This window comes from Hydra viridissima, unplaced genomic scaffold, assembly GCF_058129835.1.
Source record: "Hydra viridissima isolate aposymbiotic clone 2 unplaced genomic scaffold, HvirCarnegie_v1 scaffold_1, whole genome shotgun sequence".
Lineage (NCBI taxonomy): Eukaryota > Metazoa > Cnidaria > Hydrozoa > Anthoathecata > Hydridae > Hydra > Hydra viridissima.
In genome coordinates, this window is record NW_028324300.1 from 5,582,708 (window position 1) to 5,597,500 (window position 14,793).

At 29.5% G+C, this 14,793-nt stretch overlaps 2 protein-coding genes and 1 long non-coding RNA gene across 5 annotated transcripts in view; all 3 read right to left on the reverse strand.

Annotated features, from left to right (window-relative positions):
• Positions 1–14,793, reverse strand: part of LOC149893029 (uncharacterized) — a 42,412-nt gene that overhangs the window by 13,161 nt on the left and 14,458 nt on the right. The window lies entirely within an intron of this gene.
• On the reverse strand, positions 4,838–9,091 carry LOC149893030 (uncharacterized). 3 transcript variants are annotated; one of them, XM_090067451.1, is made up of 4 exons: positions 8,126–9,090; positions 7,893–7,977; positions 7,708–7,736; positions 4,838–5,456 (listed from the first exon to the last, which is right to left on the reverse strand). In XM_090067451.1, the coding sequence occupies exons 1-4, from the start codon at positions 8,274–8,276 to the stop codon at positions 5,380–5,382; spliced, it is 342 nt and encodes a 113-aa protein (XP_089923577.1). In that variant the 5' UTR covers positions 8,277–9,090; the 3' UTR covers positions 4,838–5,379. The 3 variants fall into 3 exon arrangements, with proteins under 3 accessions (XP_089923577.1, XP_089923569.1, XP_089923585.1); XM_090067443.1 differs by having other exon boundaries at positions 7,708–7,748; positions 8,126–8,720; XM_090067459.1 differs by lacking the exon at positions 7,708–7,736 and having other exon boundaries at positions 5,372–5,456; positions 8,126–9,091.
• The window catches only part of LOC145187649 (beta-alanyl-bioamine nonribosomal peptide synthetase ebony-like), a 9,302-nt gene continuing 6,048 nt past the window's right edge, over positions 11,540–14,793 (reverse strand). The window contains exon 2 of the mRNA XM_090071292.1: positions 11,540–14,101. Within this exon, the coding sequence (XP_089927418.1) occupies positions 11,573–14,092 (2,520 nt within the window). The 5' untranslated portion in view covers positions 14,093–14,101 and the 3' untranslated portion in view covers positions 11,540–11,572. The remainder of the gene's footprint in view (positions 14,102–14,793) is intronic.

Consider the following 14,793-nt stretch of genomic DNA (forward strand, 5'->3'; position numbering starts at 1 on the left):
ACAATAAAAATACTGAAAATATTGAAAGCCGAGAAATCTAAAAATCAAAAAGAAAATAACAAACATAATCACACAAAAGTAATATGCTCCGGTTTTATTAGACACAAAGTATTTTTCTTTGTCTATTCAAAAAAAAAAAAACTTCTTTTCACTCTCAAACTTTTTTTTCGCTTTTTAACGGAGTTGCATAATTTTTTTTGTTAGCTTTTTTTGTGTTAACAAAACCTTTAAAACACTTGCTAAACATAGATTTTTAAATGTAATTGTAACTTTATTTCTGGTGATTGGTTGTCGATTAATAGATATACAAATTGACATCCATGGACGAGAAAAAAATCAGTTCATTAACGTTTTATTATTCTAAATATAGTTAAAAAGAAATGAGTTTATAAGTTAGCCAACCATACTAGAACAAGCAGTGTTAACATTTGCTTAAAAAAACATTTGATATAGGGTAAAAGAGATCAGATCAAATGTAAGAAATGTCGTTGCCAGGGCTAATAGCAATAAAAACAATTTCAGCATTTCATTTAAAAACAATATATACTAACTTTTTGTAAAAATGCTTAGTATATACTGATATTTACAAAACTAGAACAAATTTTGAATTAACTGACGTAATAATCAAACTTTTTACATTTTAACATCTTAATGGTAGCCTCCTTAGAGCCTTAAAAAATTATCCTAATTTGCTATTTCCAAATATTACGTACTAAAAAATGGGACATAGAATACCAAAATTTTAGTAATAATTTTTTTTGGGTTTTGATGACCCACTAGTTGTGTATTGTCACCGTTTATTATTTTCAAAATTCCGTCTTTTGAAACTTAAAATTTTTTTTTATCACTTTCAGACTGAATAGATGAATAGATAAAACAATAGTTAACTAAACCATTTTTTCTAACATGAAGCCATTTTTTCAAGAATATGCAGAGTGGCAACATGTGAATAATTAGCACACTTGTTACATACAAATAGTAAAATGAGGTTTTTTAGGTTATTTCCGCTAGATATAGCAAAATAGATAAATCACAATTACATCCTAAAAACATTTTCATGTCAAAGGTTTCAAGACTTAATGTAAAATAAATATTGATATCAAAAGAGCTGAATGGAAATGTTTGAATGAGAATTCCGAGAGAATTCTGTCTCGGAATTCTCATTCAAGCAAGCAGATGAATTCGATGCCGGGTATTTCACAGAAATATGGGACATTTAATGGGAGTTTAATTAATGAAAAATGTATTTTTTTGTTTTATAGATATGCAAGTTTTTTTTACTTAAATGTTTCTTTTCTGTTATTCAAAAAATTTATGACCCTACAGGACTGGGTCACTAACATAGGGATGTTCATGGTCAGGAAAGGAATGTCACCATCAAATTCAGGGAGTGAAATTAACACTGTGCAAAATTTAGCTCTTTTGGACCAATCCATACAGAGCTGCCACACTCCACCTTCACTTCTTTGCCTGGGGCCAAGGAATGGTCAGAGGAGTTGAATTTCGGTTCCGGCGATAAGCACCCTCAACTTTTTGTCCGGAGTGGTTAGAAACTGGTCTAAAACCTTCTTTGGGTGAAAATACCCCCAAATGGAAAATTTGGTGCAGATTGGTTCACAGGTGTGGATTTACATGAAAAACAAACAAACGGACAGACATTCATTTTTATAGTATAGATTTAACTGTGTATATACTCTTACAGCAATAAAAGCCATTAATAGTTGATTGATAACAGACTAATTAAAAGTTTGAGATTTAGTATTAGGTATAGTAAAAGATTAGTCAATTGAACTATAAATTATTTGCTGTTGTACGTCAGTTCTAAGAGCCTAAAAATGCTGAAATTTATGGGCAGCTTTGCTTTTTGTTTTCAGATGACGTCGAGATGTTGGAGTTATCTGTTTGCTGGTACTTTTTTTCTTACAATTCCAATCATCCCAGTTAATTATCGAACCATTTTCAGAACAGTATGTACCATAACACCAGTTAGATGTTTCATCATAATTGGAGCTTATAGTTTCCCCGGATCGAAAAAATATCCCATTTACATTACACCCATCTATCTTTGATACTGGATTATTCGATGATGGATTCTCGTCAATCGTTGCTTCGATGATGGGATAACATTTTGACGTATGGATGTAAGCCACAAGAAAGATGATATAAACTAAAAAGTGTTAACATTTTGTTTATATATATTGATATTTTATTAATGTATATACAATAGGGTGGTTCAAAAATAGGTCATTGTAAAATTTCAACTAGAGTGGAAGCTTATAAGGTGCCCAGATATTGGTTTTATATATAAATTTTTTTTTTTTTTTTTTCGTTAATATTCAAGGGTGGCCCACGGGCCCTAAACTTTTTAATTTTGATGATTTTTATCAATTTTTCAGAAATTTCAACGCCCGTGGGCCACCACGGGCGTAAGAATTACCCTGATAGAGACGAAAAAATGTAATCATTAGAAAATGATTGAAATTACAAAAGAAAATGATTGAAAAAGCAAAATATTCGGTTTTCCTAATTTTTTTCAGGTTCATTCAGAATTTTTGCATAAAAAATTTTATTAAGAGTGCATTTTTATTTGTTTCTATTACTCATTCTGAGTTTACTGATGATTTTTTTTTTTTATTTTCCATTGTTTTAGGGTGGCCCACGGGCGTTGAAATTTCTGAAAAATTGATAAAAATCATCAAAATTAAAAAGTTTAGGGCCCGTGGGCCACCCTTGAACATTAACGAAAAAAAAAAAAAAAAAAAATTTTATATATAAAACCAATATCTGGGCACCTTATAAGCTTTCACTCTAGTTGAAATTTTACAATGACCTATTTTTGAACCACCCTAATATACAAACACGTAGGGAAGAACCTTAATCAATGGGACGATTATTGAATCGGACAAACTCAGATTCTTATAGAAGCATCGATGTAAGGATATTCAAATTCCTGTAACAAAGAGTGACAGAAACAAGAATTCAACTGACCGACTCATCTATCCTATTGCTCTATGACCGTAATGGCAATGGATGTTATTGTGTTTTCGAATGTAAAAAGTAATTTTTAAAAATGTTTTTTTTTTTCTGATTTTGCAGCAATTTTTGAAGTTACGGAAAATAAAATACCATGCTTAAATAGATAGCAGTCTCTAGTACTGCAGTGAGTAAAAAATTCAAGCTTAATTAAGGGTTTTTTGGTGTGACTAATCATTTTTAGATAAAGCGATGCGCATATTGAATGGGACAAAATACTACCTATTGAATGAATTTGATAAAGTATTATTTACAGCTCAGCAGAGGGATGCTGCAGTCCCTTACTTTTATCCTCATGGGTAATGGGTATTATTTATACACTTTTACTTTGCAATATTTTACTTAAATAAAAATAACTAAATATAATATTCTAAAATGAGAAAGTTCTACTTTGATTGAAATTTATTTAGAGTTAAAATGTTTAAAGTTAAAAATATTTTTTGTGTGGTCCTTATCTATGTATCTATATATTTAACAACATTTACAATTAATAGACTAATTTGAAAAATGATTGAATTAAATACGTTTATTTTTAATTCTTTTATATTTGTCCCATTCAATGAGGCATACTTAATGAATGGGACAAATGTCATGCTCCAATAAAACTCTCTTTTTACCAATAGCCTAATGCAAATCCAATTTTTTTGTTTTACTATATCATTGAGCAAGAGTCGGTGGTTATCAAACATATTTAAATATATATATTAAACAGTTTTATCTACGTTTAAAAAGCATTTTGCAAACACTGTCCCATTCATTGAGGTTTTCCCTTAATACAAAACTCTCTATTTGACAAAATAAGAATTTCAAAAGAACTCCATATGAAAACTGCTCTTACCCTTTTCCATTTATCTTGCTTTTTCAAGAATAACTTTATCTTATTTTTTTTTGCCACCTCCTTTTTTAAAATCTTAAGAATCATTAAGAGCTTAGCAAATACCACATTAAAATACCATTTACGGGCCGCGAAGCTGAGCTACGAATTCAACAAAAACCATATAAAAGCACAAATAGTATGCTAACTGAAGTATGTAACTATAACTACAAAGAATATGCTAAATGAATATTCGTCAGGGTTACGAATACTTCTCTGAACCTATTTTCTTTTTAAATATTTACCTCGGACGATAAAGATATTTATTTATGATATTAATGTTTTTTTACTTATAGCATGGTGTTTGAAAATCAATATTTATAAAATCGTGAAAGCAAATGTTTTCAAAATAAACAGATTACAAACGACCTGAATGTTATTGTTTGCAGTACATGCGCTTTACTAAAGTACATGCTTTCGAGCAAAACGTTGTTATTAAGCATCAATTTTAAATGTTTGACAGCGTTCTATTTAAACAATTTATAAAAAGTTATAAAAAGTTTTGTAATTATTTTTTAACTGATTAGAAAAAAGGGTCTGAAAAGAAGGGCCGTTTTTCATATATTTTCATTGCTTTTGCTTTGCACTAGAAAACAGCACGACGGTCCACCCTACACAACTTTAAAAAACTTTTAGGTGAATTAGTTGTTAATACTTAAAATTATGGTGGCATTTAACAAATTGCATATAAAAAAAAGTCCCTTTAAGCTTTATGAAACTTTTAGCTTTTTCTTTTATTAAACTTAAAGTAAAAATGGACTCATTTTTATGTTAAACAATTATTAGAATATTTAAAATATCAAATACAAGTAACAATTTTAAAGATGATTTTATTAGAATATTTAAAATATCAAATACAAGTAATAATTTTAAAGATGATTTTATTAGAATATTTAAAATGTCTAATACAAGAAATAATTTTAAAGATGATTATATTAGAATATTTAAAATATCAAATACAAGTAATAATTTTAAAGACGATTTTTACATATAAACTACCCAGCCAACATTGACAGACGGGTACCGTACGGGGCCCATACGGGTCTGCAACTGGGTCCCGTATGGGAAGACCAACGGTATCCCGCCGGATCTTGGTCGCGGTTTCCATATGGGGCCCATATGGGTATGCCCGCTGGGTATCCCGTATGGGTCCCAGTCAAATCCCGTACTTTAAAACCGTAAGGGGCCCATTTGGGTTTGCAACTGGGACCCATATGGGAAACCCATCGGGAACCCGCCGGATCTTGGCCGCGGTTTTCCTCTGGGGCCCATATGGGTATGCCCGCTGGGTAACCCGTATAGTTCCCACAAAGTTTGCCAATTGCAAATCTTGCAAATCTACGTTTATAATTTACAGATAAAATAAAACTGTATAAAATTTGACTGTTTGCTTCAAACAAAATAACAATTAAAATTACAATGTCAAAATTGAGAGAATTTTTAAACATTCTTTAATCGCGTATTATCTGATTTCACGGTTGTTTCGCGAATTGGAAGCTTTTCCATCGTTTTATTCTCGTTTCGAAGCTTTTTCTTGTTTCAATATAAGCTGTAAAAAATAAAATGTAACTGTTAGTCTGAAATTTTATAGGTAACACACCTGGTTTTAATCATTTAGTATATTATAAAACTCTCTACTCAACACTCTTCAGATAAAAAATTGTTGTGATAGTAAATGTATAACATTCCTTTAGTTACTGATAAATAAATTATAATTTTATATTGATATTGTATATATTTTTAAATAAATAAATAAACATATATATATATATATATATATATATATATATATATATATATATATATATATATATATATATATATATATATATATATATACACATATATATATGTATATATATATATATGTATATATATATATATATATATGTATATATATATATATACATATATATATACAAAAGGACCTCATATAATATTTTTTTCTCACTCAGAACTTAAAAAGTATTTTAGGTTTATTTGATACTTCGGTCCCCCACTAAAATGTCACGCCATGGCCCATATATATATATATATATATATATATATATATATATATATATATATATATATATATATATATATATATATATATATATATATATATATTAGTAAAAACACTTATTTACAAACAACATCATTTGACTGAAACACTTTTACTTAAACTAACCAATGATATATTTGAACTTTTTTAGTTAACCGTACCCAAAAAGTTAAAATTGGTAAGCACCCCAAGGTACAGTCCTGGGTCCAAATCTCTTTAATATCTAGTTGTGGATATAACAAAATGTCTTGAATACATTTTTAAATGGATGTGTGAATCATTCATAAACCAATCAAAAACAAAAATATTAATTATGGCACCACCTAACATTCAAAAAGATGTTATTATTAAGGGTACTTTTGTTAACAAGAAATACATTTGATTTGTTGATTCCGCAAAAAGTCTAGATGTGATACTTGACAATCAATTATCTTTAAAAACACAAATAAAAAAGATTGTTAAAAACTGTTACAATATAATGAGAAAAATACCCAAAATAAAACAACTCTTATCCCATAAAGATCTGTGCACCATAGTATGTTCATTTTTATTTTCACAACTATATTATTGTAACTCCCTCTACTTTGGAATTGATAAAACACTATTAAAAAAACTGCAGTCTGTTCAGAATTGTGCAGCAAGACTGGTATTTAAAACCAGAATAGAAACTCAAGTAAATAACAAAGAATATAACAACTTGCATTGGCTAAAAATTAGAGAAATAATATATTTCAAGGTAATTTTAATAATGCAGAAATCTATTAAACAGGAAGCACTAATGTCGTTATGCAATTTAATTCAATACTCTATGTCAGAAAGAACACTAAAACTAAAAGAAACCAAATACAATAATTATTTCAGCAATCAAGTATTATCCCAGTATGGTCTTAAACTTTGGAATATACTTCTAAATACCATCAAACTAAAATCATATTTAATGGTGAATGGAGAACTCTTCCACCAGAAAACTCTTGATTATTAAAATTTCTAGTTTTGTTTAATTTGTTGTACAGCTGAGCAAGTGTTTTGCCAACTTCTGGCAAAACACAGTAGTTGTGGGTAAACCCATGTATTTATTACTTATTTATATATATATAAAAGCCTGTCTAACTTATCTCAATCTACAAACTTTAGAGTAAAGAAGGCAGTTAGGGGATATGATACAATAATTTAAAGCATTCAAGGGGGTTAATGAAGTAAATTGGTTTCATATCAGTGCACACCACATTCCCTTTTAGCACAAGAACCTGCAAGTAATGTTAAAGACTCTAAATTATATATATATATATATATATATATATATATATATATATATATATATATATATATATATATATATATACCCTGTTAAGTTGAACCCTGGATAAGTCAGACTTTTATTAAATCGGACAGATTTTCGATTCCCCTTGAACACTCTATACATACATAGAGCTTGCTTAATTCTGACATTTTCTAAGTCTAGATATCTATCTATTCCCTTTGATATTTCCTTATATATATATGTATATATATGTATGTATATATATATATATATATATATATATATATATATATATATATATATATATATATATATACATACTATAAAATATTATAAAAAATTAAAATTTTCTCCTACAGAAAAACCTTGACAATGGAAGCTATAATATACATTAAAATTTTTATGCAATGTATAATTGACAAATATTTAATCGGAACCTAACTTTATAATAGATAACAATTATTAAAACAAATATTAAAACAATATCTTATTCACTTTTCTCAAAAGGCTTTTCTTGATTATCTCTAAAGGATTGGCTAAATATCAAAAATATTATTTTTTTTGAAATTTTAATGATTCATAAATGTACAGGTTTTAAGCCATTTTCATAAACATAAGCAGAGTAACACTAACATAAACATCTTTTGTATGTTAAATTAAAATTATGTAACTTTATATACCTATTTTTTTGGTTTTGATATACTTCATCAACATTTGAGGTATCTTCTGCATATCTGCATTTTTCTTTTGCTTCAGATTCTGTGTCTAAATTTTAAAAAGTACTTATGATAATTATTGATGTATCAAAACTTCATTTTCAAATTTCAATAATTATGATTAAATGCTTAAATAAATTTATAAAAATTTATCAAAATTATTACTTTACTAGCTTTGAGAATATTATATAAACTACCTGCAGTTGACAAATTTCTTCCTGAAAACCTAAGCCATCCAACCTCAGGTTCTTGACATATTGATTTAGCTAAGTCTATTTTTTTCCAGCGAGGCCAATAAAAATCTGTAGATTTTCTAGATGAAATTTTTGATAACACATTTTCACTCATAGCATTCACTTACCAAATTAGTGGTACGTAATCGGTATTGTTTTCTTCATCGAATGCAACATTTGCATACAACATCTTACTCAGTAACACAGTACAGAAATTACACAGTAAGTTACTCTGCTACAAAATGTAAACGAAAGTAGAAAAAATCCATACTCCGCAATCTCCTTTACATAGGAATAAAATATTACTAAATTGCACTTTTGGATTTACAGAAAAACGTTCAATGGTCTTCAAAAACCATTCATGATTCTAAGAATATATGCCACAAGGAAGTAAGACAATAATGAAAACACTCACGTCAACTTTATAATATTATATGCATTTCCTTGTGGCGTTACTTTTCATAAACGTAAATATTAATGAATTCTTTAAAGTATTAATTGTTCAAATTGCATGTAAAACTTTGTAAAATTTTAAACTTTTTACTAAAGAAAGAAAAAGAGAAAAATTTATTTATAAAAAATAAAAATAGTTATAACAACTTTTTACATAGAGTTTCGTAAAAAACAAAAAACGAGAAAACGATTATAACTTTAATTTTATACGTTATGTTGTAAAAACTTTTTTTGCACAAGGTAAGTTGCAAATGGCGATAATGGTCTGATTGCATAGATTTTTCCGCATATTACTTTCACCAGATGGGTCCCTAATGGGAAACCCGTAAAAATCCCAGTTTTCTTAGCCCTTATAATCACCACATGCGGCCCATATTACTATTTTTGCTTAATTTTTCAACCGTATGGGACCCGTCTGGAAACCAGAACACAAACCCTTCTAAATCACGTTCCCGTAAGCCTAGTTAAAAACCGTACGGTACCCGTCTGTCAACGTTGGCTGGGATATATTAGTGGGAATATTGCTTTAAGTTAAAAAACTATTCGTGTTTTAAAATGGCAATAGCTGAAAGCGAATAACCAACTACTGATAATTTTAAGTAAATGCCAAATCAAATAAAGACTTTATTGGATATACCATCAAATAACGATACTTAGAAGCAAAATATTAGATAAAGAGGTTTATAGAAAATTTAAAAAATAATACAAAATCTTGGTGGTGAACATTTTTTTTTAATGATGAATACTTTTACACCAAAACTTTTTATTACATAAATTTAAAATTTAACACGTTTTAAATTGAAGATTTTGAATTGAATTAGAATTAGAAGTAGAATTTAAATTGTAGATAAAAATCTGATGGGATATCTGTAACCAATCGTACATTCCTGATCAGAATATTTCAGTTTTAAAAATTAAATAACCCTCTACACTGTGCTGTTCTATCATGTTCAGACTCTACCACTGTTTCGCTGATACTGAATAAGTACTACATGGAGTACAAGTCCTCATTTCTCTCTCTCACCTAACAAGAAGTGTTCTATTTTCTTTATTATTTTTACATCTTGAACATTTCTTTCCCGTTTTTCTATTACTATAAAAACTGTTTAAATGAATTTTTTTCAAAATTCATTCTAATTAAAATGCTTAAAAGTTTACCAATTGTTAATGATTACTTAAAGGGTATCGCTAAAAAACTCATTCATAAAAAAAATTGCAAATTAAAAATTTGAAAGTGATAAAACTAAGATTTGGTTTATAATTTCACAAAATCGAAAATACTTTGTACGAAGTTGTTTCTTATTATTTAACTTATAATGAAAAATAATTTAAATAACTGGTAATATATATATAGGCGCGGATCCACCTGTACGCTAATGAAACTGAAGCTGCAGGGCCCCGGCAAAAAGAGGGCCCCGAACACTTTCAATTTTATATCAAATGTAATTCTAAAAAATTTAAAAAAAAAATTAAAGAAATTGGAAATAAGAAAAAAAAAATGTTTTTTTTATTTATTTTCTGATTTGGCACGGAGATTTTTAGAGAGTTATTAAAATTATAGATTTCTTTAAGCGCGAAAATATCACCAAAGAGAGATTTTGGTTGGTTTGGTTTGTTATGGAAATGGATAAAAAAAGACTTTTCTTCGATAAAGAAAGCCTTTTAATATTTAGTTACCCAAGTATTTAAATGTTTACATTTATATTTTGAAATAATAGATTTTTTTAATAGTTAGTTAAAATATCTAAGCAAGAAAATATCCCCGAAGAGAACTTAGATTATAAAAAAATAAAAAAAGCCTTTCTTAGAAAGAAAGCCTGTTTGTAACATATATATTTTTAATTATATAATAAGATAATTTTCGGAGAGAATGTTTTTTTTTACTTTCTTTTTTGTAACTTTGTTGTGTTGTGCTACATTTGTTCTGTACAGTAAGTTTCACAAGCTGTCTTTATTTCCACACACTATTTTAGAATATATTTATATTCTGGAATATAATGCTAATTTTTTAAAATTAATTTTAATGTAATGTAAACACATTTTTAATGGCAAGGACAAGTTTCGGGTAGAGGAGGTGTACAATGTCCTTTTTGATTCTTTAGCAAACGAATCATCGAAAAGAGGAAGAGTATACAAAGAAATATATAAGAAATATAAATTTATTTTGAATATAGGAAAAAAAGATCATTCTCATATAAACATAGAAAGCATTAATTATGTCATTTCATTCTACAATAATGACATAGATGCTGGACTTATAAATGAATGTACACAATTTAGGGAATATCTTCAAATTACAAATAAAGAAAAACAAACAAAATGTTCCAGTATGCTTAAATTAATATACGAGAGAATTTTGATAGATGTTTTTCCAAATTTATACCGCATTAAAGATATTTCTAACTTTACCAATAACCAGTTGTAAGGCGGAAAGAGCATTTTCAAAATTAACATTTATTAAAAATAAATATCGCACCACAATGCTGGAAGTCAGACTTAATTATCTTTCAATTTTGTCAATTGAAAATGACTAAACAAAATCAGTATCTTATGATGAAGTAATAAGAGAATTCGCAAATAGAAAATGCCGCAAACAAAAAATTTAATTTTAATTATGTTTATTATTATTTTTATAAACTAAAATGAACTTATAGTTTTTCCAAAGTTTATTTGTGTTTCATTACGTTTTACTTATATTTTGGTATCCGCGTCTGTATATATATATATATATATATATATATATATATATATATATATATATATATATATATATATATATATATATATATATATATATATATATATATATATATATATATATATATATATATATATATATATATATATATATATATATATATATATATATATATATATATATATATATAGAGAGAGAGAGAGAGAGAGAGAGAGAGAGAGACACACACACACACACACACACACAAATCATTCTTAGACTTAAAGATGTTCTGCGTGATATCTTTTGGCGTCTTCGCTAAGATACTTAATGCAAACGAAACCTTCTTTATGCTTTAGATTTCTAAACGGATATTCACCGTTAACATTGATTTTATTCAAACTGATGGTCGACACATGTTTAAAACCTAACAAGCGAGTATCGATATTCATGGTGGCGTTATTATTGTCGAGCGTACAAACAGCATCAAAGTTATGTTCAATAGCAACTTCGACCACACGCTTTGAGAGCTCGAAAATTACTTGGCAAGCTGTTTCTCTCGGCAGCGTGATATCTGCGTGAATGGTAGAAAAATCTAAAACTTTAAACTTGGAGCTTGGAAGTTTCTTTTCTACTTCTTTCTCATATAATGACAACATTTCATTAAAAATAGTTGAGTAGTTTACCTCTAATACAGCAGTTAGAGGGTAGCTTATAGCTACACCAACAGGCTTTTCACAAAACATTGCATAAAATGAATATTGTGGAAAAGATCCAACCACTGTGTTTACATAACACCAAAACTGATTTGGAAAGTTAGGGTCCGCTAAATGTATCACAATATGGTCTCTTTCTATAAAAGCAAGGAAATGCTGTTTGAAGAGGATATCTACAAAATCACGATGAGCTTTAGAGAAGTCGAGTACCTTTATTTTGTTTTCACTTAAGTTTGGTACTACGTCGCATTTTTCGTTAAACTTGTTTATCAAGACACACAAAGGTGCTAACGTAAGTTCTTCAAATGTAGCTTCCAGCCCAATACTTTTCAGTTTCTCAATATAAAACCATACACTTACAGAGTCACCTCCTAGCTCAAAAAAGCTTCTATCCACATCAATAGCTGAGACATCTGTGTTCAGAACCAATGCAGTTATGTATTCAAATTGCCTCTTTATGGGATACGACAAAATTTCATCTGCTGTAAGTATATCGCATTGGTTCGAAGGTATCAGAGTCACCAACTTTTGAAGGTCAATTTTATCAGATCCGTCAGTTTTAGGCAGTTCATCTAGAAAAAGTATCCTCGGGATCATGAACGACGTTAACTTGCTGCTTAACGATTTAAAGACGCATTTTACTGACAATGTTGGTGGTGAAATAAAGCAATAGAGCTCAGTTACCTCATTAACTTGTCTTGTTACAACACCGACGGAATTGTTGGGATAAAGTGATTGTATTGTTTTCTCTACTTCCGCAGTGTTGACTCTGTTGCCTCTTATTTTGACAAAATCTTTGTTTCTGCCGACTTTATAAATGCCTTTTTCACGGCGAACAGCAAAATCACCAGTTTTGTATACAGTTTTAAATTTTTCCTGTGTGACATCATAAAACGGATTTGTTTGGAAATGCTTGCTACTTTCATCGTTATCAAATAGATAACCAGGGGAAACAACCGACCCAGAAACCCATATTTCGCCCATTTCCTGTGAGTTGTTTATTAGCTTGCCATTCGCATCAACCAAATAGACAACGACTTCAGGTAAAACAGTTTCACCGATGCATGTCTCGTTCGGACCGTCTGCAATGTTCACCGGCATCATTTTGCTATACATACTATTGCCAGAGGTTTCGCTGCTTCCATACACGTTCCAAAGTGTCAAGCGCGGAAACAGTTTGTAAAAAGCATTGACCAATATTTGATTTAAATCTTCGCCGCTGCTCCATACTTCTCGAATGCTCAGTTCATTTTTGTTTTCAGAGTCTTTTTCAATCAACAAAAGCAACGATCGAAGCAAACTTACGCTGAGGTATAAACGTGTTACTTTGTATTTGCGTAAGTGTTCTAGAAAAACCTTAACATTTTGAACTTGATCCGGTCTCAAAAACAAGCACGATTCTTTCATGCATATGGCTGACAGTGTTTCGGTAAAGTAATCTATGAAAATAAAACTTGTCTTTGAACACATCATCTCATTTTGTTCAAAGGAAAAGTCCGTTCGAAACCATTCAACAGTTTGAATCATGTTTTCGTGGGTAATTTTTACCGCCTTCGGCTTCCCTGTACTACCACTCGTGAACAAAATACAAAAAATGCTGTTTTTCCTAACAGGGATGACGCAGTCTTCAACAACAGCTCCGACGTCTGTGAGCAATGTCTTTATATTTATTTTACTTATTTCCGTCAACTCTTTCCACCGAGTTTTGGATTCAAACTGATCATCGAAAATCACACACTTTGCCTTAGCATGAGTCAACATAAAAACTAATTTTTCTTCTGGGGTGGATTCTTCCAGCGGACAAAACGATACTCCTAACCTAGCCATTGCGAGTATAGCTGCTACTCGATTACATCCGTTAGGAAGGAGTATTGCCACTGCATCACCCGGATCAGCTTTTCTCGCGTTGTAGAAGTTTTGAGATATTTTTTGTACCGTTAAACTTAATGTTCGATAGGTGAAACTTTCTCCACTAGGATTAATCAGTTCTTTTTCAGGGTCTTCTTTAGTGCGGTTGTAATACTCGAAAAAACCCATTTCTTTTACAATTGCCATGCTTCTTCCATGTACAACTCCGTAATCCATTATGCAAATCTAAAGAAACGATGGAGAGTAGTGAGATAGGTGATGGTGGCCAACACAGCCGAAATAGTGTTAGCAACAAACTGAACGACTTTTTAAACAGTTTTTATACTCAACAGAGAGCGTATACGTGATTCCAGCCTATAGAGTGTGCAAATTAAAAAGGGCCAAACATCAGAGGGCGTTTAGCTTTATGTAGCTATACTATGTTTATGATATATAAATAAGTTGCCAAAGCATACTCGAGCCTATTTCGAAAGGTTCATGTGCTTATGAAAAGAAAACATGCACCGGACTCCATGCTGGAAACTGTCAAATAATAGGTAACAGAATTTCATGTGTTAGTGACGTTTTTCAAGGAGAAAACAAGTTTTTGTCTTTAAGTAATCTCGTTTAAAAAGCGGAATGTTTTCGCTACGCTGTATATGCTTCCAAGAATCATGAAAAACATATTTATGAAAGCACTTTTTTTTGTTTTGTTGTTTTAGGGTAACTTTTGTCTGTTACCATCTGTGACAATCACAGATAGTGACAGACAAAAATAACAATCTTAAAAGAAATTTTAGCAATTTGGACTGAGGCAGCATTGCAATCAAGTTTTATTTTGAAATAATGATTAACAAAGCAATAAGTTAAAATAAGAGTTTTGAAGTCTAACATGCACCAGAAAGCTCAATTGGCGTAGCTGAATAATTTTTAGTCTA

Coding starts and splice junctions, on each gene's coding strand:
- LOC149893030 (XM_090067443.1), bottom strand. CDS start 8,276: ATGAGTGAAAATGTGTTATCAAAAATTTCATCTAGAAAATCTACAGAT. Junction 7,978..8,125: donor AAGAAATTTGTCAACTGCAG/GTAGTTTATATA, acceptor TTTAAAATTTAG/ACACAGAATCTGAAGCAAAA. Junction 5,457..7,707: donor AGAAAAGCCTTTTGAGAAAA/GTGAATAAGATA, acceptor TATTTTTTACAG/CTTATATTGAAACAAGAAAA.